Raw genomic sequence first — 25,743 nt, 5'->3', positions numbered from 1 at the left:
TTTTCCTCCACCGCAACCCTACACTATAATCTGTCGAATCAGTCACACTAACGTCCCACAAATCACTAGAGATGGCTGCTGGAGCTGTCACTGTGAACATCAGACATGCTGCCTTAAAAGTTCCATGAGGAGATCTGAATGCATGTTTTTAAATGTGGTAGAAGAGGCTTCTTAATCCCTGTTCAAACATTTTCCCAAATCCTCTCATGGTGATATTAAAATGTCCCCAAATTTCACCTAGGAATTAAGTCTATGTTATTTAAATTGTGTCGTCAGAAGTTGACATTGGAGCTTAAACAGACAGATTGTGGCATTAGCGGTCCTGTGATATTTGCCAATTCTTTTGGCCACATTTTGAGGTAAAATTCCAGAATTCGTGAGCTAATTATATACGATCAATAACACAGTTTTTATAGTATTCATGGCAGAGGTGTGGGAGTGAAACAGTATTGGTTTTTCAAACTATCACTTAAATGTGGAGTTGCTATTTAAACCCCTATTCTCCACAGAGCAAAATTACCATCTCATACCATGGTCCTGCTGCAAACATTGATGAGACTGTGCCCCCAGGAAGGAAACACTATCCAAATATTTCCCTCTTGGAAAAGTTCTGCTGCACGCATTGTCAAAAATCAGATAAAAATGGATTCTTCTCCTACCAGAGAATGATACTACCCCCCAGCTTACAAATTAATTGTTTGTAGCTGGCATTCACCCTGAGTCATGAGGTTAGTGTCCAGACACACTACGGTTTAGTTTGATTTTTCTACCTGAAAGAATGTGTGTGGGGAGCATCTCCCTGACTCTGACCTTGGCAGGTAGCTAACCAGGCAGGAAAATCTGAGTCCAAGCAAAATCTAAATGCCGAGGAGAGCCTCTGAAGTTCGTTAACTGAAGGGAAGTCCATCTAATTCATAAAAGCTGAGGAAGTAACGCCAAACCACTTAAAGATGGGTTTGGGGAAAGAAGCCAATCCTGGAAGCTATCATACCTATGCCCAAAGCACCTTCTAATGTGCGTCATGCTGACTTTTACAAATTATTGACCAAGACCTTCTTTCTCTCGTTTAACACGCCTTCCCTTCTTCATCACTCCCTGTACTTCACCCCATGCCCACCAACACACAGTCCACATTAACTGGTCATAGTGGAACGGTCACTGCCGTGGAGGGCTCGGCTCTTATCGGTCCTGTGCTAAACACTGAGATAAAGCAACGCAGAGAGTGTACACGATGCTGAGAAGCCCCCTAGGGTTTGCCTTGGCTCTTTGCCATTTGGAGCCACATAGTTCTTCTCTATGGTATGGTAGCTACAAATATAGCTAAAAATAAAAAAAAAACCAATGGAGGTTTCACACTCCATGCTACTGATTACTGAATATACTTCTATGCATCATTTTCCTCCAGAATTTGGGACTAAATGATAGCACTAGCCTCAGTTGTTGGAAGGATTAAGTGAGGTAAAGCATGCAAAGTGTTTACTTAGTGTCCGGGACACAAACAACGATTGTGAGAGCCAACTAGCATCATGATCTCTATGATAGTCACTGTCATTATGATTGGTAATGTTATTGTCAGCAGCGGTGGTGGTAGCATGGTACCTGATGGATATGGATATGGATATGTGTGTGTGCATGTATGTATATGTGTATGTATATATGTATACATATATGTGTATATACATACATGTGGTATATATATGCTGATTATATATAGTCAAAAAGTATTGGTATTTGTTATTGCCTTTTACTCTTCACAATAACTGTACGAGGCTTCTTATCCCTACTTCAAATATGGAAACTAAAATTCACAGAGAAGAAACCTGTCTAAAGTCACCCAACTAGTACGTAGTAGACCCAGGATTCAAAGTCAAGTTGATTTCACTCATGTGAACTGGCTAAGATTCCTTGGTGAACTTTGTACTCTACACATGCCTCTGTTACTTCATGTGTCACAGGGCATCTACTTGGTTTTCTTTTCTGGCATTCCCCTTCACCCCATACCATCACCTCTTGGCTGACTCTTTCATCCCAATGACATCCATACACCTGACACATCGTAGGAGCCCAGGACTTGTTTGAGGGATTGTATTGAGTAAGTACAACACTGTCAGTGAGCTCTGTGTCTAGGAGGTGTCCTTCTGCCACATCCTTCCTTCTGGTCACCTATCAGTTTGCCATTTGAGCCTCTGGAGTCTAAGGATCCGCTATCTGAGTGGGGGTACCCTTGTCAGCTTTTACATGTGACTCTTCATCCTCTATGGATAAAAATGAAAAGACAGAAAAGTAAATGGCTGAGGAAGCTGTTAGCACTTTCAAATGCCATTTTTCAAGATGTTTCAAAAATCACTCAGTGTGGCCGAGCACAAATAACTCTGTTAGGAATTGTCCTTGGGAGGCCATCCCCATTGAAGAGTGTTATCAGCCCAAAACAAAATTAACGGACAGCAGAAATTTTCTTTGGAAGACGTTGTCCATCCATATGCTATGTCTTTCATAAAGTGATATGAATAAACAATGCTTTTGTCAAGGCTAATTTACTTTAATGCTTGGGAAAGTAGCAATCGAAATGGACGACTACATTTTCCTTGTTTTTGGCACAACCTCAGCTTTGAAATGTGTTTGTAATGGGTCTGCTGCTGAAAACTCCCCTCAAGAACCTCAGCCTAGATTGACAGAATGCTATTTCTTCTCAAGGCTTTAGTACACAGGGCAGAAAAATGGCCTTGTTTTCCCTTGCAGACTTCAGTTTTATGAGCCTCTTTTTATGATGTCATTAGAAACTGTCCAAGTTCTGAGAGGAGTGATCATTCTTTGGATTTTTCCAATACTCTGCTGCATAAAGTTTGTTGTACTCTAACTCTGGGCCAAAGCGGTATTGTCTGTAACCACTGGATCTTCTTGCACAATGTCAAGGCTGTGGAGTTGTGAGGCCTTGAGTGAGTCCCAAAGGTGGGTGTGATAAAAGGGACTGCACTCGATGATAAGGTGTCTCAAGGCTGATGGCCAGAAAGAACCCACTTCACAGACAGGACAGTTTTTCTCTTCATCTCCGTGGCAACCACAAGGCCAGCAGCTTCCAGTAAAAACTCAGAGATACCATTTACCCAGCTTCCCAAGAATCCCACGTAGTTATAAGATTTGGGCCCCAACATGAGAAAGAAAGAGATCAGTGTAACAGACTTTAGGCTAATGATACATAACCTTTGCTGCTTGGTATCTTCTAACATGGCCTTGGGGACCACTCTTTGATCATGAGTTGACTTTCCATCTTCGCTCTCCAGAAGGGCCATGTTCAAAAGATGAGGAAATACATGTGGCCATCGACAGTTATACAGACCTTCTTAGATTCATGGTTGCTTGTATATTTTCCATGGAAGGGAGGAAAGAACAATGATCCTGTCTCAGCCAACTCAGCCTGGTGGTAAAGTGTTCTTCATCCATCAGACTCTCAGCTCACAGGTCACCTCCTCTGGAGAGCTGCTCCTGACTCTCTCAGCAAGAGTTCATTGTCTCATACACTGCTGTTACAGTATCTACCTTGATATTTCTTCAATAGATCTTTCTCCCCATTGGTTGATAAGCTTCATGGGAACAGTCCACAGCCTTTCATCATGATCCCTCCCTAACACTTACCTACTAAGGTAGGATTCTTGCCTTGAATCATTACTAGCTGTTGTTGAGCTCATCAGCCTATCATCACGTTTCAGAGGCATCCATCCTGCTGCTCCTCAGTGTGTTTAGAAAGCACCACATGGTGGGCCGAGCCCAACGGTAAAGCAGGAAGTGATTATAGTAAGAGGCTCTGGAAGGAACCAGTACTCAAAGGTTGCTGAGTGGATTTCAGACCCCCATGCTCATTTACCTGGAAAAGCAGAATCTCAATGTTCTTCCAGAACTATTTCATCATCTCTCCACCTCCACCTCATGACTGAGTTTTAGCTGTGTTGATATTTAATATGGACATTGTGACAAGCCATCCGTTCATTCACTCAACTCATAAGTATTGAATCCTTACTATGTGCCAAGATTATTTTAGAAAATAAGAATTCACCAAGGGTATCAAGATAGACATCATGGCCCAGCAGGAAAGAGAAACAAATTTCACCATTTTCCATTAATTATAATTATAGTAAATGTTACCAAGAAGTTGAGCTAGGTGTTATAAGAAAGTAGAACAAGGAGATTCGACCTAGGGAAATAAATTTTGAGGCTGAAATATAGAAGATGACAAGATGGCTGAGAATTATCTAGGGAGGCAAGGGGGTAAGGGGAATAGTTCCTCTAGGTAGGAAGAAGACTGACACAGCGCAAAGGCATCTCCAAGCTCTATACAGAGGATTTACTATGTGAATTTTAGTGAAACTTCCATGTTAGAAAGAAAGAAATACCCTTCTAGTTAAGTAGTATGTGTGCATGTGTGGTGGGAGGGAATTATTGAAAGGAAAATAAGAGAATCTCAAAGGAACCAAAAGGAGAGATACTGGGCTTTATAAGAATTAGAAAACCAATAAAAGTCAGAGCTCCTTTCTATGACTCTAAATAGCTTTTCTCCTGTTCCCTTCCTTCTGCCTTCCCTCCTTTCCTTCCTCCATCTGTTAGTCTCTACCTCTATCCCTATACCTCTTTCTCTCTCTTCGTCAAGTGTCTTATTCTTTCAGCTGTTCCAATATGGCAGTCTACATGAGTAGACATGATCTTGCTATTTCAATTCCGCTAACTGCAATCTCAATATCTCTCAGTTCAATTGCTTGTGAAAGTAAATCCGGTTGACTGTTGGCCATTTAACTGAATTAGTTGGTTGATTTGGGTCAGGTGCCCATGTATGAAACATCTTTTTTTTTTTTTGCCACCCCTAATTGGCAAACCAATTCACATCACATGTGATCCTGGTGGAATTCTGCCCTTAGCCGCAGGGATGGAGGAAATAATTCATGCCTAAGCAACTCAACACAACATATCACCAACCATAAAAGGTTGTTCAGGTTATGTGCATAAGTCAGACTTTGAGAATTTTGGAATCAAAGACATTATAGGGGGAGATATTCACTCTTCCTTTAGATTGCATGCTATGATGTTACGAGTTTTAACAACCTTTCTGTGACATTAAGGGGAGCCAGACTGAGTATGGAGCCACCTCCGAGGAACCCAAATTAAGATTTGCAAAAATACCAGTTGTTGTGATATTATCCGAGTCCTGACTCCAGCCTTGCTGGAAACTGGTCTACCCCAGGACATTTCCAACCAATCAATTCCCTCCATTGTTTAAGCGAGTTTCAAGTTGGATTTTTCTGTCTCTTGCAAAAAAGGACAAACCGATCTGGCTTGCCCCTCACCTGATTAGTATGGACCAAGGCTAAGGAGGGCAATTCCTGTTTCAAGTAGGAAATGATTCTTTGAGAAGGTGATTGATCCAAAGTATATTCAAGGCACCTGGACAACTTAGAGGTAATGAGGAAACAAAGAGCATGGCTAACCATGTTGCTATTACAACTGAATTCATAAGCAAGGAAGGAAAAAAAAAATAGAGGTCAGTTCTGATATGGAATTGCTTTATCTTCTTTTCTAAAGAATTTTAATCATGTTTTTCATCACTTCATTAATTTTTTCAATTTTTCTTGAAAACAGTAACAATTCTTTCTACTATTCTTTTAGAAATAGCTACAGGCTATGTTTGAAACATCTCAAATGAGCTCCTTTTGAATTATTCATGTGAGAAAATCTCTATACGTATCCAGAAATAGGGTGTCTTTCTGTCTCCAAACTTAAAAACAACGGATTGCATTTTGCTAAAAAGAAAAACGGTTTCAGCTGAAACCAGACTTTAAAAATATCACCCCATTTTTCTTTCCACAAATCAAATTTGTCGGAGAAAACTGGGGGAAAAAATTGAACTACAATAAAACATTTGACTCGTTCTTACTATATGTTTATGTATGTATTTCTTACCTGTTAGAGATTGTAAATAACTAGAAGGCAGACAGCTGTCTACTCAACTAGGCTGAACATTTTTCTAGCACAGTGTCACCATATCTGGGCAAAATTTCACCAGTGGTAGATGTCAGTACAACTCTGGGCTGTAAGATGTAAACCTTCTATGTAAATCAGGTCCCTTTTTATTCCTCTGCTCATACTTTTCTTTTCCTTTACAAGGAGCGCAAATTTCCCAAATTTGTATCCAAAGAGATGGAAAACATGTACATTGAGGAGCTGAAGTCATCTGTCAACCTGCTCATGGCCAATTTGGAGAGCATGCCGGTGTCCAAAGGTGGAGAGTTCAAACTTCAGAAACTCAAACGCAGCCACAATGCTTCCATCATCGACATGGGTGAGGAGAGTGAGAACCAGCTCTCCAAGTCAGATGTCGTGCTGTCTTTCTCCCTGGAGGTAAAAAGCCCTAAACCCTTGAAAGTTTCCTGGCACAGCCAGCAGGATGTGGGTGATTAGATGCATCACAATCAGCTTGCTTTCTCTTCCCTGCACCCCAGGAGCAGTTATTAAAATAACAGCTTGCTAAGCATAGGTCAGCTAATCAGCAAGTGATTCCCCATCTCCAGGAGCCCATGCTTTTCTGAAGGAAATGCAGTCTTAAGAACCATCTACTGAATTTAATCTTGCATTATTTTCCATCTTAAAGCACTGCTCAAGGATTTTGTAAAGCCCTTACGCAATTTAGAAAGTTTATGATGTTGCCATCCTGAGTTGGAGTTAGGAGAGAAGCAATCTAGCATCATTTGGTGAGTTGTAGATTTTCTTTCCTGTTGTCTCTCCTGTTGGGTACACAATAGGAGAGCCTCTTGCTGCTGGGGAGCCTTTTTAGTTTATTTCATCAGCCAAAGAAAGAACCCGTTCAGACCAGGACTGTGGCAGAAAGCTCCGCATGTCAGTACATTTCTCTGTAACTTCTGCTCACATGTTTGTTTTTCATACGTATGATAGAGGGAGTGGATCTGATCTGGCTGTGGTGGAATTGCCCAGAAAACTGATTCTCTATGCAGATTCCTGGCACCACCCAGACCAAATTTCAAGGTGGAGGCAATACAACATGGTGCAGTCACCTGGGAAAAGAGTTTGGTGGTTTTGCAAAAACTTAAACATAAAACTAGCACATGTAGAGTGCAACTCTATTCTTAGATATCTACCCAAGAGAAATGAAAACACACATCCCCATAAAATCTTGCTCCCATTCAAAGTTTATAGCAGCACTATTTTTAATGGCCAAAAATGGAAACAACCTCAGTGCATATCCCCTCGAAAACGGATAGACAAAATGTGGTACATCCGTACAGCGGGTTACTCCTCAGCAATCGAAAGGAACAAACTACAGATACATGCTTTGATTTAGATGAAGGTCAAAAACATTCTGCTTCCTGAAAGAAGCCAAACACAAGAGGCCACTTGCTGTTTTATTCCATTGCTACAAAATGTCTAAACAAGGCAAGTCTCCAGAAACAGAAATTAGATTAGGTTCTTGGGGCAGGGGGTAGAAATGGACAGGAGGGACATTACTGGGAGATAAAAATGTTCTAAAACTAACTGACGATGATAGTCATGCAACTTAGTAAATTTACTAAATTCACCGCATTGTACACTTGAAATGAGTTAACTCTATGATATGTAAAATATGCCTCAATGGTGTCAGAAAAAAAAAATCTCTGGGTGGAATACACCATGAAATAAGCATTTTAATGAGCCACCCAGGTGCTTCTTACGCATTCTAAAGTTTGAGAACAGTTCATAACTTATTGAAGCTCAGAACCCCACAAGGATTTTATGATGGCCCTAGATTTGGGGAGACCAAGAGAATAGATCAAATTTCTGTAGATTTAATTAGAATTTGTAAAGACTAAATTAATTTTCTAGAACATCATTAAGGCTTCCTGTGAATTAACTGCCTGTAATTTGTTTTACTGTGCTCAGTTCAGATCAAGATAGTCCTATTACAGTGTGATCAACGTTTATTTTGCAGTTGGCAGAAGCAGTATTCAGTTAAATATAGGGCACTTGGTGTGTGAAAAAACCATCAGTGTAATTTCACAGAAACTTCCTTTTTTTCTTTCTTTTTTAATGCTGCCACCTGAGGTACTGAATGCTTTTTCTTAGGTGTCTTTGAATTTGATTACTGCCTATTAGAGGTGGCAATTTATTCCCCCACTGCTTCTTGTCTTTCTACAGAAAGTGGGGGAAAAGTGGTTTATTGATTTTCATGAAGCTTTTAAATCCGTAATTTTCTAATTCTTCATCAGTACTCGATATTATACAGGTGATTATCTGAAATCTAGCTGTGAGTGAGTCCCCAGCCACACTCCCATGTGTACATGATTCAAACAGGCTTTAACTTCTAAGCACAAGTACAGAATGAAATGCCCTCGGGTCCCCAAATACTTTTTACTTGGAACGCTAATTGTGCATATACTAAAACTGCCCGCAAGCATTATGGTGCGTCTCTTTGTGAGTGTGTGTTGGGCCATACGGTCAGGGGGACACGAAGAGGGAGATAGGGAACTGTCATCTTATCGGGGTAGACTGGGTTTGAACTTGCAGGTTGGTGGAAGACATGTTTTAGACAGTTACAGAATTGCGTGACCGCAAAGGACACTCTAGAGCAGTTAGCTGCAGCGAGAGAACTGAGGTCCAGGATCTGAGGTCCAGGATGCCTGACTGGCTTGGTCTTATACCAGGGGAGTACTCTGGTGAAAGAGAATGGGCAAATGGGGAGTGCCTCTGCCCGCTCCGCCATCATTAACTCAGCGACTCCCCCTAACAGTCTTCTGAGCCATTTGCATATGTGAAAACAAAGCCTCAGAGAGGTTAAGAAACTGGCAAATGATTACACAGCTGGTGAAGTTGCAGATTCAAGATTTCAATGGAGATCTTTTAAATCACAAAAATTGCATTCTTTCTACTGTGCCTCCCATTTCTTTCCACCGGTATGGTTCTTACCAGTGTGAAAATTTTCTATGACCTACATCATCTTATCTGGGCCTCATACAACAGCCACAGACGGATACAGGATATACGTTATTGTCCACACGTTACAGATGAAGACACTGGGCCTCAGGAGATTTGACAGAAAAGTGGAGGGACTTCAAGGTCAAGTCATTTGCCCAGTAGCACATGAGTAATCCAGTGGTTCTCAAAGGATGGCTCCCAGATCATCAATATCAGCATCAGCATCACCAGGGAAATGAGTAGAAATAAAAAGTCTTGGGCTTCACCCAGACCTGCTTATTAGAAGCTGTGGGGATGGGGGTGCCTGGGTAGCTCAGTCAGGTGAGTGTTGGACTCTTGATTTGGGCTCAGGTCATGATCTCAGGGTTTGTGGGATCCAGCCCCACGTTGGGATCCATGCTAACAGCACGGAGCCTGCTTGGGATTCTCTCTCTCTCCCTCTGCCACCACTCGTGCTGTCTTTGTCTCTCTCAAAATAAATAAATAAACTTAAAAAAAAAAAAGAAAAGAAAATCTGGAGGAGGAGCCTGGAAGTGTCTGGGTTTAATAAGCCTTCCAAATATTTCCGATTTACACTAAGTTTGAGAACCACAGGACTATTAATCAGCAAAACTGACTTGTACATCCTGGTTCAAAGCCAACTCTAGTAATCAAGCCCGTTAAAGAAGTGTACATGTTTTGCACAAACATACCCTTTTCCTTGTGTGATGCCATTTCCTCTTTTGGAGTACGATTGGGTGATATTTTTGTATACCTGGCTTACTATAGATCCCTGATGCAGGGCATTTGTTTCAGATTTCTAAATCAGTGCATCTGCCCTATCCTCCCCTCTTATGTAAGACAGGGCGTCCCCACTGAATCAGAGAATAGCAGGTGATCAAATGGAGTGTAAGGGTCGTGGTGGGCGGTGTCAGGGATTGTAAATGATACATTTTGGTCCAGCAAAACACCAGCTTTTCTCCTCAGTCTAGAACAGAGAGTACGCAGCTGCAGGCATGTTTTTGTTTTCATTCCACAATGCTGACCTGCACAGTTTGTGTATTTTATTCCTCCCTTTGGGGATTATTGTCAAAATTTCAAAATCAGATTTCTGACTTTGGTTCTGATTCAGGTTTCCATTTTCTGGGAGGAGAAATCGCTGTATCTGGCAGCTGTGGACTAAGGACTGACAAGGCAACAATGGGGTGCTCCTGGGTCCTGACTGCTCTGTGTATGTGGAGCATGTGCCCTCCGCTCCCTCTTGCGTCCCGGACTCTAATGCTGAATGGCCTTTGCTCTTAGCACTTGTGTTAACACTTACCTCACTGCAAAGAGAAAAGTGAATTTCTGGGCCTTTGTCTCTGCTGAGTGCTGAATTAAAAGCTAGACTATTTTGAAAGAAGATAAGAGAGACCCTCTTTCTTTGTGGAAAGGAAAAAATAATCATGCATTGAACCCAGGAAAAAAGCAGCCATTTCCCCTTACCTGTCTGGCCCCTGTGAGCATCTGAGGTAGTGAAAGTTGTCTTTCCATCTGGGAGGCAGTAAGTTACACTATGAAGAATTTGCATCTTCATGCAAGACTGGTACCAGGCTGGCTGCTAGAAAACTGATAGAAGCTACCAGATACCCGTCAGGTATTTTGGTGGCTTCTTCCCATCTGTGTATTTTCTTCTGGGTGATGCTTCCCATGGCTTTGGGTACAAGCTTGGGATAACCTCTGCCATGTGTGGTTCTCCTTCCAGGTGGTGATCATGGAAGTCCAAGGCCTCAAATCTTTGGCTCCCAATCGCATTGTGTATTGCACCATGGAGGTGGAAGGAGGAGAGAAACTACAGACCGACCAGGCCGAGGCTTCTAAACCAACGTAAGTTCTGTTTCTCCACAGCTCATCTACCAGAAGAAGGTTGCTCTCATTGCCACCATTTTGTCCAAGTTACAGGTCTGGTTTCCCCAGAAGGTTCTAGAAGGCATATACCTTGATTATTTTCCATACAGGATGACTCAATTACATTCTTATTCAGCAGCCGTAATAAGGATTCCAATTCCGGGGGCTCCTGGGTGACTCAGTCAGTTAAACGCCCAACTCTCGATCTTGGCTCAGGTCATGATCCCAGGGTTTGGGGATGGAACCCCATGCTCGCTCACTTGCTTGCTCTTTAAAAAAAAAAAATGTGTGTAAGGATCCCATTTCCTTCAGAGCTGAAAACAGAGGAAACTTAAAGAAATAATCTCCATTCTGGAGGCTTTATGTATTAATCTTAGAGAATTCAGTCACATCTTCAATCCTTTGATACAATGTACCGGAGAGTTTCATACAAAATTTCTTTTATTAGATTTACTAAATAATATTTGGTTTATGGTATAAGCAATTTGTTCAGAAGTTTCTCTATGTGCCACAGTTATGACTATTTCAGTAAAGCAGTTATGACTATTCCAGTAAAGCAGTGTATTATATTAGATACATTAATTCATTCAGTCAGTACATATTTGCCAAATGTTCACTCTGTGGGTACAAGGTAGAGGTGCCCAGGGGAGAGGAAGGTAGTCACTGCTATAGTTCTACAGATCTTATACTTACCATTGAGTGGGAGGATCAGAAATATAATCACATTAATGTATAATTACAAATAGTTATAAATGTTGAAAAAGAAAGAGTGCTTTGACAAGTGACAGCAGAGGACTCAAATCACTTTGTGGGGAAAGAGTCAGAGTTGGGCTTCTTTAGGAGTTACAAGACATTTGGGCTAGTATTAACAAAAGTTGAGCGAAGCAGGTGGGAGTGGAAAGAACATTCCAGGCAGAGTCAGCTTGTGCAAAGGCCCTGTGGCCAGCAAAGGCCTTGTAGGAAAGCAGAACTGAAACAAGGCCAGTGGAGATGGAGTTCAGAGAATAGGTATGCCATAAGCTGCCAGTGAGGCAGGAAGGGACCACACAATGAAGGGCTTTGCTAGACTATGGAGAGGAAAGCATGGAGATAGGTGATTAGAAATGTGTTTTAAAAAGATCACGATGGCTGCAGTGGAGGGATGCAGGAGACCAGCTAGGATTCTATGGCAATCGTTCACAAGAGTGATGATGATCAATTCATTTGGGTCAGAAGACTGTCAGGCCTCAAAGATTCTTGACAGGTCACTACTATTTCCCTCCTACCCCACTGCCTCTTTCCCTTCCTTTTCTATCTCAATTATGCCAACCAGACTAATGACCTTTGTTTTGTTATTGTTGTTAATTCAAAGAAGTCATAAGAAGGATGACCCCTGATAGCAATGCCCTGCTTCTCCTCCTACAAAGCATTATGAACTGTTTAGCAGAACATGAATAGCTTACCAGGATGTTGAAACAAAATAGTTCAAAGAAAGCACTGCATGTTTCCCAGACTAGAGAAAATCTAGGGCATTGTATGCCTTCAAGTTTTTCTTTGCATAAATAACCTCGGAAGCTGGGCGAAATTAATGAACGTAAGCAAGAGGAAATGGAAACCAATACAACTTGTCACACACGATCCTTCCTCCCTTTTTTTAAACTTAGTTTTCAACTGAAGATGAATGCAGTTTCCTTTTTACTGCCTGCCTTTGATACAAATCCCAATTTTCCCCACACCTGTCACCATGGCCTGATCATTATCAATGTTATTATGTTATGCTGCATTATTTATGCAAGCTTTTAAAAATGTGTCGTATGTGGGGGATGAAAAACCTATTCGGTGTTTCTGCCAACTTTTTAGGTGTTGGGCTCAATATGGTGTCATAAGATAGAGGAGGAAGGAGAAAGCTCTGATTATTCCGACAGGCTGTTGTTTCATATGAGCTATGGTAGCTTAAAACATAATTCACATCATTTTATTGGGTTTAAAGGTTTTAAAAGGCTGCCAGGGTAAATGATGAGCTGATCTTCATGTGTTTATGAATGCTCAAAACAGAGTTTCAGATTACAACTAAGTATGGAATACTTCAGTCTTTCTACTTGACGTACTCGTATTTCACATACATATTTACTCCTATCCACACATGTGCATTATTATGTCCATATTAATAAACATCTCACACTGAACCATTTTGCTTTTCTAGCCAAAAGTATGATAGTTTCATTTCTCTTCCATCAGTGCGTGGGTACTACTAAAACCTCACAGAGGATTTTCTTGTTTGCCTGTTTGTTTTTAAATACAGTAAGAGTGCAGATTTCAGGTCTAGGGTCAGGTCAAATCAGTCAGCAGTGGCTAACTGCAGCACTGTGTTAAGAAGGGTTCTGAGGCCAAATCTGTATTCAGCGAAAATAGCGCATGACGAACTTGGAATTGGAATGTCTGCCATAGGAGAGGAAGAGGTCTAAGAACCTCATGTTTGCCATTTCTATAGCACCCCAAAGAGATAAACCCAGAGTTTGAAAAATAGCGATCCTTGTGTTTCTTGCGGTCTCTTCTTTGATCCTTTTTTAAAAATGGCTATTTATTTTTAAGAGAGAAAGAGAGTGTGAGAAAGAATGAGAACACATGCGAGCAGGGGAGGGGCAGAGAGAGAAGGAGACAGAGGATCCGAAGCAGGCTCTGTGCTAACAGCAGAGAGCCCAACACCGGGCTCGAACCCACGAACTGTGAGATCGTGACCTGAGCTGAAGTCGGATGCTTAACCGACTGAGCCACCCAAGCGCCCCTCTTTTTTTTTTTTTTATCATTCCTGCATCAATTCTGTTTACAACCTCTATCATCTTCCTTATAAATCAATAATTCTTTTCCTCTCTTCTTTGCCAGTTTCTTTGTCCTAGTTCAGTTCTGGAAGGCTTTTTTCTGCCTCTGGCGGTACCTGGTACTAGGAGCAAGCCCGTTGGTACAGGGGCCTTTTCTTCCTCCCTCCCTGGTGTGGACTTATTCAGAATCCTCTCTACCATTTTTTTTTTCCTTTGAAGCTTATATTTCTTCTCCTTTTTTTTTCTACTTCTAATTTTTCCCATTGCCAATCTCCAGTTATCATGTCTGCTCCTTGATTTTGATTACCCCAAAAAGTATCCTTTGGAGGGTTATCTTCTATGTGTCCTAATAACTCCACTTCATTATCTGACAAGCTTAGCCCTTTTCCTGCCCTATTCATCCTCTGAATCTTGTCTTTGACTATTCTTACCACCAGCATATCCCCATACTTTATTTATACATTCTAAAATCAAAATTAAATCCAAGCCTGTTTTATTACTCTTGAATTCTATTGTTGCTGCTAATAAGTATTTTCACTCAGCAACTGGAAACCCACATCTTATCCTTCGTGTGTCTACAAGGAATTTGACTTTTGTCTTTTTTGTTTTGTTTTGTTACCAAGTACAGTCATGAATCGAGGAGTACGTTGCATAACCCACTTTGTCCAAGGGTGTAGGTTTTTGGAACTCCAATGTATAGATAATTCCAATAAAAGCAAGGGCAGGAGAATGGTACCTGCAGGGAGAATGATTAAGTTTGGAAAATGCAAGACATTAAATCTGAGTTATTCAATCTTCGTGGGCATTTAAAAAACTTGGAAGATTTCCAACCATATAAATGAACCTACTTAGCTTTGTTTGTTCATGAGTTTCCCAAACTTGTTTCACCTAATACCTATCAGCATCCTTTGGAAATGCTGGTCTATATTGTCCAAATCTAGTCACAGAGTTTCCAAACTCTCCCTCACCTCCTCAGCCAGTGCTGTCTCTTCACTTACAACCAGGGCCCTGCCCCGCATGATCATTTTGGATCCGGTGTGTGTAACCTAAGACTGCTGTGTTCATGACTTAAAGAATCTTTTTGATTGGAAAAAATGGCGTGTGCACGCATGCGTCTGTGTGTCCTCTGTTCATCCTTCATTTTAGTGTGCTACCTGTGGGATTATTTTCAAGCAGACTCTATGCCCTCTCAATTCAGTTGTCCTCCTTTCCTAGGTTTTTTTTTTTTTTTTAATTTTTTTTTTCAACGTTTTTTATTTATTTTTTTTGGGACAGAGAGAGACAGAGCATGAACGGGGGAGGGGCAGAGAGAGAGGGAGACACAGAATCGGAAACAGGCTCCAGGCTCCGAGCCATCAGCCCAGAGCCTGACGCGGGGCTCGAACTCACGGACCGCGAGATCGTGACCTGGCTGAAGTCGGACGCTTAACCGACTGCGCCACCCAGGCGCCCCCTTTCCTGGGTTTTTAATGTGGAAAGCCAGCAAAATATGTTATCACAATTTTCAAGCAATGTGTTTATTTCAAAGACTTTTGCCTCCATTTGTAATACATTGTTTCTGCTTCTGTGAGAAACCAAAGGAGGTGCTGAGGCAGAAGTAATTGAAATGGTGTTTTTTAGGCAGGCAATCTCAGGAAAGCAAGGGAGTGGAGGAGAGAAATACTTTGCGGATGCAAGAACTCAGATACATTTGTCTACCTCCCATGGAACAGAGCAGAAGACTTTTCTTGTCACCCCGAGGTGTTTTTCAAAAAGCCCGACACTCTCAGCTCTACTGATAACAGAGATTATGTATGTTTTTATCAAGACAGGACGTGGAGTAAAATCAAATCATGTGACAAGGAAGTAACTAACTGCTTTTCCATTTGTTTGTCAGTTCTTCTGATCAGGTCAAGAACGATTTTATTTGGGTCTGGTAGATATTTAACACCACCAGAGGCCTCAGGCTCTGAGTCATCTGCAAACAGGAACCTCCAATTAGAATTTCACAGCATTGTTTAGATCTCATTTACCCAAAAATGTTTTTTTGTATACTGGGCCTTGAAGTGGTTTAAGTTGAAAGAGAATGTCTTTTCTGAATGTCTCGTTTGAAATGTAGATGTCAGGGGCTGATAGGAGGGGTGGGGACTGGTATTCCCTCAACAAGGGACAGGGGATGCTTTCTTTGTGTCCTCCTGGTGCTGGAGCTACAGCCTTGAATGACACACGTCAAGCTCTGGCCCCACAAAGTGTGCATTCTCATAAAGGGCACAGGCAGGAAACACATGAACAAGGAAACACGTAAGATAACCATCATTTCTAATTTGTGTCACCTTCCATTCATGGCCGGTGGTGCTGCTTTGTCTTTTGCATCAGGGATGTGAGTTTTCTCTTTTAAAGAACTATATTAACATTTAAACGTGAAATAATTTAAATAAAATATATTAAGTAAATAATAGCACAGGTGGTGCCTAGATAATGGTAAAAAATAATAACGGAAGTATCCTGTGTTGGTACGTGGGAACAGCAAAGATTGGGGAGATGGAATGCAAATTAATTTAGGAAAATTGATGTAAGGAATTCTAAGATATTCCCTGAGTAGAAGATACACTCCAAAGTGACTTTCTTCATGGATTTGTATGGTGTAAATTACTCTCTAAAGAAAAGCAAGCCCTGTGGGTTAAATATCACAGAAATTTAAGTAATTGGGCTAAAAAGAAAGGCAGTTTTAGTTAGCCGTCTAATATTGTGTTCAATTGTCCAAAATTATATTCTTCTGAATGGAAACCAAGGATGCCACTTGACATTTGATCCTTTAACAAGTTTATTATTCCCTGACAAGCCATGGGCTTCGTGACATATGGCTTTCATTATTGTCACGGATTAGAAAACACAACCAGACTGTTTCCTTCCACTTTCCAGGGGAAGAAGAAAATAAGATGCCCTCATTGGTAGGTCTTGCTACAGCCCTGGCATTTTTCAGTGGCACCTTATCTAATGAGGCCACATTAAAGCAAAACACGAACACAAAATGCAATGACTTTCTGTAACACTTCTCTTCTGTGAAATATATTGTTTGTCCTAATGGCAACTCCAAGTGGGCCAGGCTTATTATGTCCAAATTACTCATACAAATGGAGTTGCATTAAATCGCCCCCACGGTAAGTCAGTTCCAAAGCTGGGAAAGGAAGTTGTGCCACCAATTCCTTGACTCATATTATCATCTTAATGGTACTTCCTTTCTCAGTATAAAGAAAATGTTTTCAGTATACTGGACCTTGGAATGATTTAAATGGAAGCAGGATGTATTTTTTGAATAGCTTCTTTGAAATTTAGATGCAAGAGAAGGATATAAAGGGTGGGCACTGGTATTCCCTCAACAAGGGTACATGGGATGCTCTCCTTGTGTCCGACTTGTGCTGGGGCTACAGCCATGAATGACATAGATCACGCTTTGGCCTCATAGAGTGTACATGCTAGTAAAAGACATGGGCAATGAATGAACAAATAATTGTTTAAGATAATAGCAGATTGTAATTCGGTTCTAAAGGAAATGAAGAGGCCCGCTGTAGTAAAAAGTCCTGGGGAGGTAAACATGAAAGGAGGTGATTCTTAGGAGGCCTCACTCCTTTGTCATGAGGAGTGCCTCCTAAGAATCACCTCCTTTCATGTTTACCTCCCTCGAAACTCCATGCTCAAGGTCACAGTCCAGGAGGCATTTATGTCGTACCTGAGTGGGAACTTGGCTACCACTTCTCTTGTTTTTCTTACTGAGAGAGATGCTTAGCTTCTTTCAGAGTTAATTAAATCATAAATGGTAAAGGCCAACACTGACCCAGAAATTCAATTTTGCTAGGCTCCCCGATGTGTGGGTTGGGAAGAAGCAAAATTATAATTACAGTTTGGGATACTCAGAGACTGCCCTGCCTCTTAGACCAGAAAGATTTGTCCAGAAGCACAACTTTTATTGAAAACCAGTTTGTGTTTGCTTGTGTTGGCTTGCTTGGGTAGTGAAAGGAAGCTGGCTGATAAAAACAGGAAAGAAACAATACTGTAAGAAGTGGAAAGGAGTGGAGTTCTAGAGACCAAGCTTCAGAGACAGAACTCCGAGCATTACACACGACTCTTCCATAAATATGTCACCCCATCTTGTTCAGGTTACCAAGCTTTCCAGCTTCACCGTGTTCTGATGAGTGGTATCCAAGAACACTTCTCCCCGCCCCCCCCCCCGGGCAATTCTGTAAGATGTTCATCTACTTGATCCAGAGAAGAGCCATAATGGCAGAACTTTAAGGCAGAGTTTTCAGGAATTTCAAGTAACACTGAGGTAGTGAAGTTTATAGACTTGGTAGAAGTTCAAAACTGGATGATCAAGTAACAGCTGAAGTTTGACAAGTTACACAATGATGTTCCATCTTAATGTGAAAAATTCATGAAAATTCTGATTTCATGAGTAGTCCACTGTAGGGTAGGTATATAACGAAGATGCATTTTTTTTTTCTTAGCCCTTTAGGGACCAAGGGACAGAAGGTTCATTTACTTTCTGGTTTAGCTCCTCAAATACGTTGCCAGAACTTACCCATCACTTGTACCTGATGCTAGAGTAATCTGAGATTGGGACTGATTGCCCATCACTGGTTAGTGGAAATCCAATTTAATGCATTTCTCCCCAAGTGTGGAAGACCCCTGAACTTATCACTTAGTGACCAGGGAGAATGTGGGAAGGAATGGTATATTGTTTCTTACATGTAATAGTGGAATGCAGCCCAAGCACTTAATTTATCCTCACTAATAAGAAAATAAGAGACGCTTGCTTTAGATTCATCAATGCATAGAAGCAATATGGCATCTTGGATAAGAGCACAGAATCGGGAGCCAGAGCACTGGGTCCATATCTCAGCTGCATGACATTGGGCAGGTTATTTAACTCGTTGTGCCTCAGTGTCCACGTTCTTACGAAAATTAAATTAATTAACATATACAGACTATTTAAAACCCTGCCTATCATGTTGGCTATTATTATCATGACTTCATTCTTGTTTGGAGGGAGGAAAGAGAGCTGGAAAAAAATGGCTAGGTCTAAAATAGCAATTAACTGTTAAGTAATGTAACACCTTCTAGGGACCAGGTCCTGTGCTCAGTATTTCATAGTCAATGTCTTATTTAATGCCGTACTGACACCTATGAGATAGGTACTGTTATGATTCCATTTTACTGATGGAAATGCTGAGATTCAGGGAGGGTAAGTAACTTGGTGAAAGTTGCACAGGTAAGAAATAGCTGAGCCAGGAGCCAAATCCAAAGCCTGTACCTTTAACACATGCTGCCACTCCACTTCCTGAAAGAAATCATGCCACTAAAAGAAGGCATTTTTTCATTAGCATTGACTACTCAGCAAAGGTGTCTAACAGGGCTCATTCCTTTCCCATAAACGCAGTTACTTTATGGGGTAAATCAGTGCCCCTGCTTACAAGGTGATGAATGTGCCATCACACATCAGCACTAATACGGGTGCTCCAACTCACTGTAGACTCTCAGCTCTGCAGGCATAATTCGACCCACACGAGTCTGTGTGAGTCGGCAGAGATGAACCTGGGGTGGCCCTGACCTTCAAGGTGCTTACCAGATTCCAGAAGGAGCCACTAATGATAATGCTCGTCATCTCTCCTGACAGAATCAGTATCAAAAGCAATTGCCCCTACCATTCACTGAAGTCGGCTAGATGCCAGCCAGTGAGCTAGCTGGTATCATATGGTTGAGTCACACAGCCCTGGGTTTAAATCCCAGCTCCACCGCTCACCCGCTAGGTGACCTTGGGCAAGTGGATCCTCTTTCCTGAGCTTCCTTTCCTCACATTTGAAGTGGAGATAACAATACAACCTGCCCCGTGGGCTCGGTGTTGAAAAATATGATCCATTTTAGCAGCTGAGTTCAATGAACGACACAGTGTAACCTTTCAAGAAATAATAGCCAAAGACAGACTGTGATCTCGCTGAATCCCACATGGCACTGTTAAGAAAGAGATACCCACTAATGCCCTCGTTACCCATAAGAAAGAAGCAGTTCAGAGAAGAGGCGTGCCATAAAATCCTACAACTCCTCAAATATAGGCTGTATGACTCCACACATGTGGGAAAATCTGCCTAAGGAGAAAGGGCACGATGGCCAAACTTCTTTCCAGAGCCAGAGGACCCCCAAGGTAGACTGCCATCAATTGGATGATACAAGAGCTGGTTCCCAAAGGCAAGAGGAACAGAAAAGGGCAGGAGTCCTTCCCGAATCCCCACCCAGGGTCACAACATGCCAAATCATTCAGCCCCCTACACCTGGGTCTCTACACGCCCGTTCTTCCAGCTTCTTTCTGGATCAGAGCCTTTGTTCAAGAGAGGCCACAGTGCTGTGGAGATCATCTTTGTCTGTGTGTTATCGGTTTTACGGCAAAGTGCCCTGTGCTGCGATACAGAGCTCACCTCACTGCAGGGCTTCAGATGAGTGTGGGGCCTCTGGGGAACACAGATGCTCTTCTTGTCATAATGCCAGTCATCGAGGTGTTTGGGACCTTCTGGGACTCCAGTGCTTAAACTCTAGAGTCCCAAAATTCCCTGGGTTCCTTTGCAAGGACTTAAAACTTTCACCCCACCCCACAGCTTCTGGTTCAGAGAATTTGGGCTGAAGCAGCTATTCCAGGGAAGCTTTCGTAGCTGGAATCTGGTTGGAAACATTTTGGTGATAGTATGGAAAATAAAGGTTCAGTGTAGGCATAAGAACAAAGCTTTGGGGTAAGACAATCCCTAGTTTGGATCCCAATTGTGCCATGGACCTTGTTACATTGGATGAGTTACTAAATCTTTCTAAACCTATGTTTCTGCAACTATAACATGAGGCTAATGATACATATAGGCTTGTTGATGAGGCTTCAAATTTAATAATATATGCAAAGCACTTGGGACAAGTGTAAGAATTGGTATTCTTATTTTTGTAATTTATTATTGCCTTCAGTGGAGCCAGGGTGAAAGGGAAACAGGTAACAAAGGCCATCAGTCAGGTGCCCTTTATGGTTTAGATGCATGTTTTTAGTTTTCCTTGGACTGCCCTCATTTATACGTAAATTATGTACTTGTACTTGGAAAAATCTGTATTTCAGGCTGACTTTCTTATCATACCTTACATAGATGATCAATAAATGTTGATCGACTCAAAGTTAAGCCTTAACGGCACATGGCTCTGGGAAAAGCTAAGGAGAAGGTCCCTGTGATGGACTTGAACCCTCTTTAGAATACTAACGGTCATAACGATAATTATGGTGGAGATTTCTGTGCTGAAATGAGTACTAAGTATCTGAAAGAACAGAAATGGCTGCATAATATCTAAAAGAACAGAAAAACTGTGAAAAATCAAATGAACCCATTGCGTGAACTCTTTTCAACATCCAACCACTATCACTTTTCGAGTAATGAACACAGTACACATATGTATACACACACATGCACACCAAAGAATTGCTAGGCGCATCACCAGTTAAAGTACATCTGTGTAAAGTTGGGTGTATCTTGTCATTTAGCAAACAGGCTATCATGGTTTTGTTGTTTGGGATTTTTTCTTTCTTTTGTAAATGTACTAGAGAGACAAAAGGAATAAAAAGAGAGCTCTTGTCTACCGTTACTTTACATATCAAGTCTTTGATAGGTACAATAGGTACAATAGAATTGCAATATCAATAATTGAGAACTGTTAGGAAAGAGGAATTGGAAGCAGGGATCTTGGCACTTGAAGTCCCAGTTCTGCCCTGCCATGTTTCACCTTGTTTTTCTCCCTGCTGCATCAGATCACACAAAGTATCCACTCCGACAGCAGAACTTGGTGATTTTCTGTTGACCCAAGTATACATCAAGACTTGGGGCCTGGAAAATGCTTCTCTCTTTTGCACTTTCCTACTTAGAAGACCCCACACAAAACACATCTCAAAGCCAGCCTGGCCTCCAGAAATGGCAGCCTCTGGAAGGACTCGTTGTGCTCTTTTGGTCAACTGTGACCAGAATTCATACCATGGGCCTGCCACCTGCTGATCTCACAGATATCTGTAAGTCAAGGGGAGCATCAGGTTGTAGAGAGAAAAGCACAAGATGCTGTTCACTATCCTTCATTCATTCAATCAACCCTTCCTTCCTTTGTTGTGTATGAGTACCTACAGCATGCTCAACACTGTGCATGGTGCTGAGGACAGAGCAGGGAACAAAAGATGAAAAATTGGGATGCCTGGGTGGCTCTGTTGGTTGGGCTTCTGACTCTTGACTTCAGCTCAGGTCATGATTTCATGGTTTGTGAGTTCAAGCCCTATATCAGGCTCTATGCTGACAGCATGGAGCCTGCTTGGGATTCCCTCCCTCCCTCCCTCCCTCTCTCTCTCTCTGTCTCTCTCTCCCTCAAAAAATAAATAAATAAACTTAAAAAAAAATCCAAAATCCTGCCATTATGGCACCCACAGTCTAATGGGACAGATAATCATTAGATAAGACCACTTTATTTTTTTTTTCAACGTTTTTTTTTTTTTTTTTTTTTTTTTTTTTTTTTATTTATTTTTGGGACAGAGAGAGACAGAGCATGAACGGGGGAGGGGCAGAGAGAGAGGGAGACACAGAATCGGAAACAGGCTCCAGGCTCCGAGCCATCAGCCCAGAGCCTGACGCGGAGCTCGAACTCACGGACCGTGAGATCGTGACCTGGCTGAAGTCGGACGCTTAACCGACTGCGCCACCCAGGCGCCCCAAGACCACTTTAGATCATTGGGTAGAGTTGCATCAAAGTTTGGGTTTGGCCTTACTCTTCAGTCAGAATCTAGTAACTTTGCTTCAGCTTTGTCTTTGGAAGACCTGATAGTCAAATGTTATTTCAGAGTCATTTCTGTCATTCCTGCATTTGCGTGTGCTCAGTGATCATGTAATCACATAAATAACCCCCATCGCCAATCAAGGTGATAATGTCTATAATACAGGCAAGGTTTGCTGCTCATATCTTAATACTCATTTTAAAATGTAAGTGAACGTTACAAATACACGTTAGAGTCAAGATCTTTATGTGTGCTTTTTATGTTGAATTCCATCAGTCGTTGGTTCCGCACACACACTAACACACGTATTTGTTATCAAATTGTCAACAGAGGTCATCCCTTACGATTACAAAACTGTTTATTTTAAATGAAACAAATGACTTTTCAAATGGTTAAATAAGTAGATGACTATTAAAAGAATGGGTTAACTTGATATCTTTAGGAGGAACATTCTATCCCTTCTGAGCCAAGAAATCTATAAAATTTAAATTATAGTACAAGGCAGAAAAATAAAGGTTAGCCTGTATCAGAATTCTAATCATTGTAGACCCATTTGGTGTACCAGCCTTCATCACATAAGACAAGATACAATAAAGCTTACCTTAATCTGTTCTATCCAGAAGAAAGAAAAGCTTAATAAGTCACTGTCACTGTTGACATTTTCACACACTGGCAGAGCAGATCCCCAAATATTTCACTCCTCCACCAACCTCAAAGCAAATATCTACTTAGCATCCAACCTTAACATGCCATATAGAGGCACCGAAACAGAATGCTAAGAAATTCTTGCTCCTACAGCATAATAACCAAAGTTTGCATTTTGATTATTAAAATGTCAATAATAAAATTATAATAACTAAATCATTAATAATTTTATTTGACTTCTGTATTCTCAGAAGCTTATTTTGTGATGTCTGTGCTTAGCCTTTTCCAAATATTTATTGTATCCCTCAGTCTATTTAGCATTCAGCCAAAATGTGGGTTAAGGGCCTTTGCTGTGAATCGAGGACGATTCTGTGGAGATTAGCCACATTGAGGAGAAGCTGTTGTAATTAGACTGGTCAGAAAGTATCCCCAGGAAGGGATGATTGAGCTGAAATGTAAACAGGAAGGAGCTGGTCCAGGAAAGAACGTGCTGGGCAGAGACAAAGGAGATTTCAAGACCCTGCGTAGGGAGGAAACTGGCACATGTGAGGGGCAGACAAAAGGCTAGAGACGGGTGAAGAATGAGGGGGAAGGAAGTTGGAGGTGAGTCGGTGAGGCTGGCTGAAGCCAGATTTCACACTGATCTGGAGACCAAGGTTACTTGTCTGGATTTTAAGCCGGCAAGTAACTTGGTGGCTGCTGTGTGTAGTAACTTGACTACATGGGGAACGGGCGGGAATGAACGCAGGGACACCAGTTGGGAGGCTGCCACAGTCCTGTGGGAGAAGATGGTGGTTGATGGTTGCAAAGGAAGGGGAGTAAAAGGGACGGGTTCAAGACCCATGGGGACGCCAAGCCAAGCCTTCTGGTTTTTCACTCTTCCCAAGTGCTCTACCCTCTGGAGGTCACGTTCTAACCCCATACAACACTGGACTCTTGCCTCACGACCGTGTAGTTCTTCGTTATCACCCCACCTTGCTTTGTACACACTGCTTGCCGATTTGTAAGCTGTAATTCCTGTGTCTTGGTGAATGACCTTGGGGGAGTTGACGCCAGCCTGGCGTCGCTTACAGCCTTGTGGGTAATGGATGTACACCCGGGAGTTGGGACAGTCCGTTCTCTCGCTGGGCCTTTTCTTCCCTGCAAAGATTACTCTACAGCTGTACCAAATTTGTTCTTTCTCCACGTTAGCAAAGACGTGTCTTTTACAGAATGTTACATGCTGACATTAGGGTGACATTGACACCAAACCAAAAAAGAAAATTAATGAATTCACATTCCCCTCAAGGTTTCATTTTGTGCTTGGTTTAAAAGTCAGATTGCACTGTGCTTGTGGTAATACTTGCTGCTGGTAGGGAGGTATTAATGTGAAAGGATTTCAAGAAATAACCTACAATGGGTCCAATCTCACAGAGCAAGGGAGCAGTTTTCTGTAGATAATGTGAGTGTTGGGTACTTGAAGTCTTTCATGAGGATAATGTTTAATTACATTTAAGTAAATCAGGCTTGACTCCAACTTCACGGTGCAATCTTAGACCCAGGACTCCGCTAACAGATGCAGCTGCTGAAAAATCTGGGCAGAAAATACGTATTTTGTGCATATACTTCAAATAATATTTTTTAGTATCTATTTTGTATAAGGCACTGTGCTCAGTCTTATTATTGGCTTAGTTTTTAAAATTAGACATGGTGTTTTCAGATCAAAAATTTAATGTCTATTGCTGAAATTTGGGGGAGATTGTAAGGAAAAATGTAAAAATTGCTCATGACCCCAATACTGGCAGCAATGATTATAAATAGCACGGTGTTGCTTTCCAGGTTGCTTTTCTGTATCTGTGAGTGTGTGTACTTACAAACCTACAGATAAATGCACATGATAGATAAGCTTGTATGGAAATCTTCTTGCTCATCTATGATTGTTTATCTTGGAGAAATTCCTGGAAATGGTTTGTTGCTTCACAGGTAGTTAGTTCCTCCATGTTGGTGAGTGGTGAGTAGGGTGACCAGCTCATCCCAGTTTGCCCAGAGCTTTCCAGGCTTAGCGCTGAAAGTCCTTTGCCCTGGGGCAAAGTGGAACAGTGGGTCATCCTATGTGAGTGAACACTTCTGTTCCACCTCCGTCATCCTGCATAGTGGGGGAAAGTGTACGACTAATAGTCGCCTGCTGAATTTGTCGGGAGACCTCTGTCTCTTCAGCTTCCCCCATCAGGATACCATCTTTTGTCTCCGGCAACCTTCAGAGCATTCACTGAAGCTTTTTGTATACAAACAGCAAACAAGTCATTGTGCTCATGCGAAGGTCATGCTCCGGCCTCACTGAGCAATCTCAATTTGCTCCATTTGTCTGGATACATAAATAGCTTCACAATTAGAATGATTATGTAAACAGCAGAGTGAAACTCCATGTAAACAGATTACTTTGTAGAATTTGTACATTGAAGTGAAAACAAGGAACACCTTCCTTACATTTGTATAGGAGCTCCTGTGGCTATAGCATCAGGAGGAGACAAAAGTCCTAGATTAAACTAGAGGGAGAAACAGTGCACAAGATACAGAAAACTCATTGCCGGAATTTTGCAATAACTACTAACAATATAAATCCTTTTTTAAATGGAGGGTTTTTTTTTTTTTTTTTTAGTTTCTTGTAACTAACCTAGTCCTTGTAACCTACCAAGGATC

At 41.6% G+C, this 25,743-nt stretch overlaps 1 protein-coding gene across 13 annotated transcripts in view; it reads left to right on the top strand.

Moving 5' to 3' along the window:
- CADPS (calcium dependent secretion activator) overlaps nt 1-25,743 on the top strand; it is a 477,475-nt gene that overhangs the window by 224,592 nt on the left and 227,140 nt on the right. For all 13 annotated transcript variants that reach the window (XM_049642654.1, XM_049642655.1, XM_049642657.1 and 10 more), the window contains 2 exons: nt 6,151-6,384; nt 10,673-10,794. In XM_049642654.1, coding sequence (XP_049498611.1) covers nt 6,151-6,384; nt 10,673-10,794 — 356 coding nt within the window. The remainder of the gene's footprint in view (nt 1-6,150; nt 6,385-10,672; nt 10,795-25,743) is intronic.

This window comes from Panthera uncia, chromosome A2 (genome assembly GCF_023721935.1).
Source record: "Panthera uncia isolate 11264 chromosome A2, Puncia_PCG_1.0, whole genome shotgun sequence".
Classification (NCBI taxonomy): Eukaryota; Metazoa; Chordata; class Mammalia; order Carnivora; family Felidae; genus Panthera; species Panthera uncia.
The sequence above is the reverse complement of the archived record's forward strand: the minus strand, read 5'-3'. Positions and strand labels throughout refer to the sequence as shown.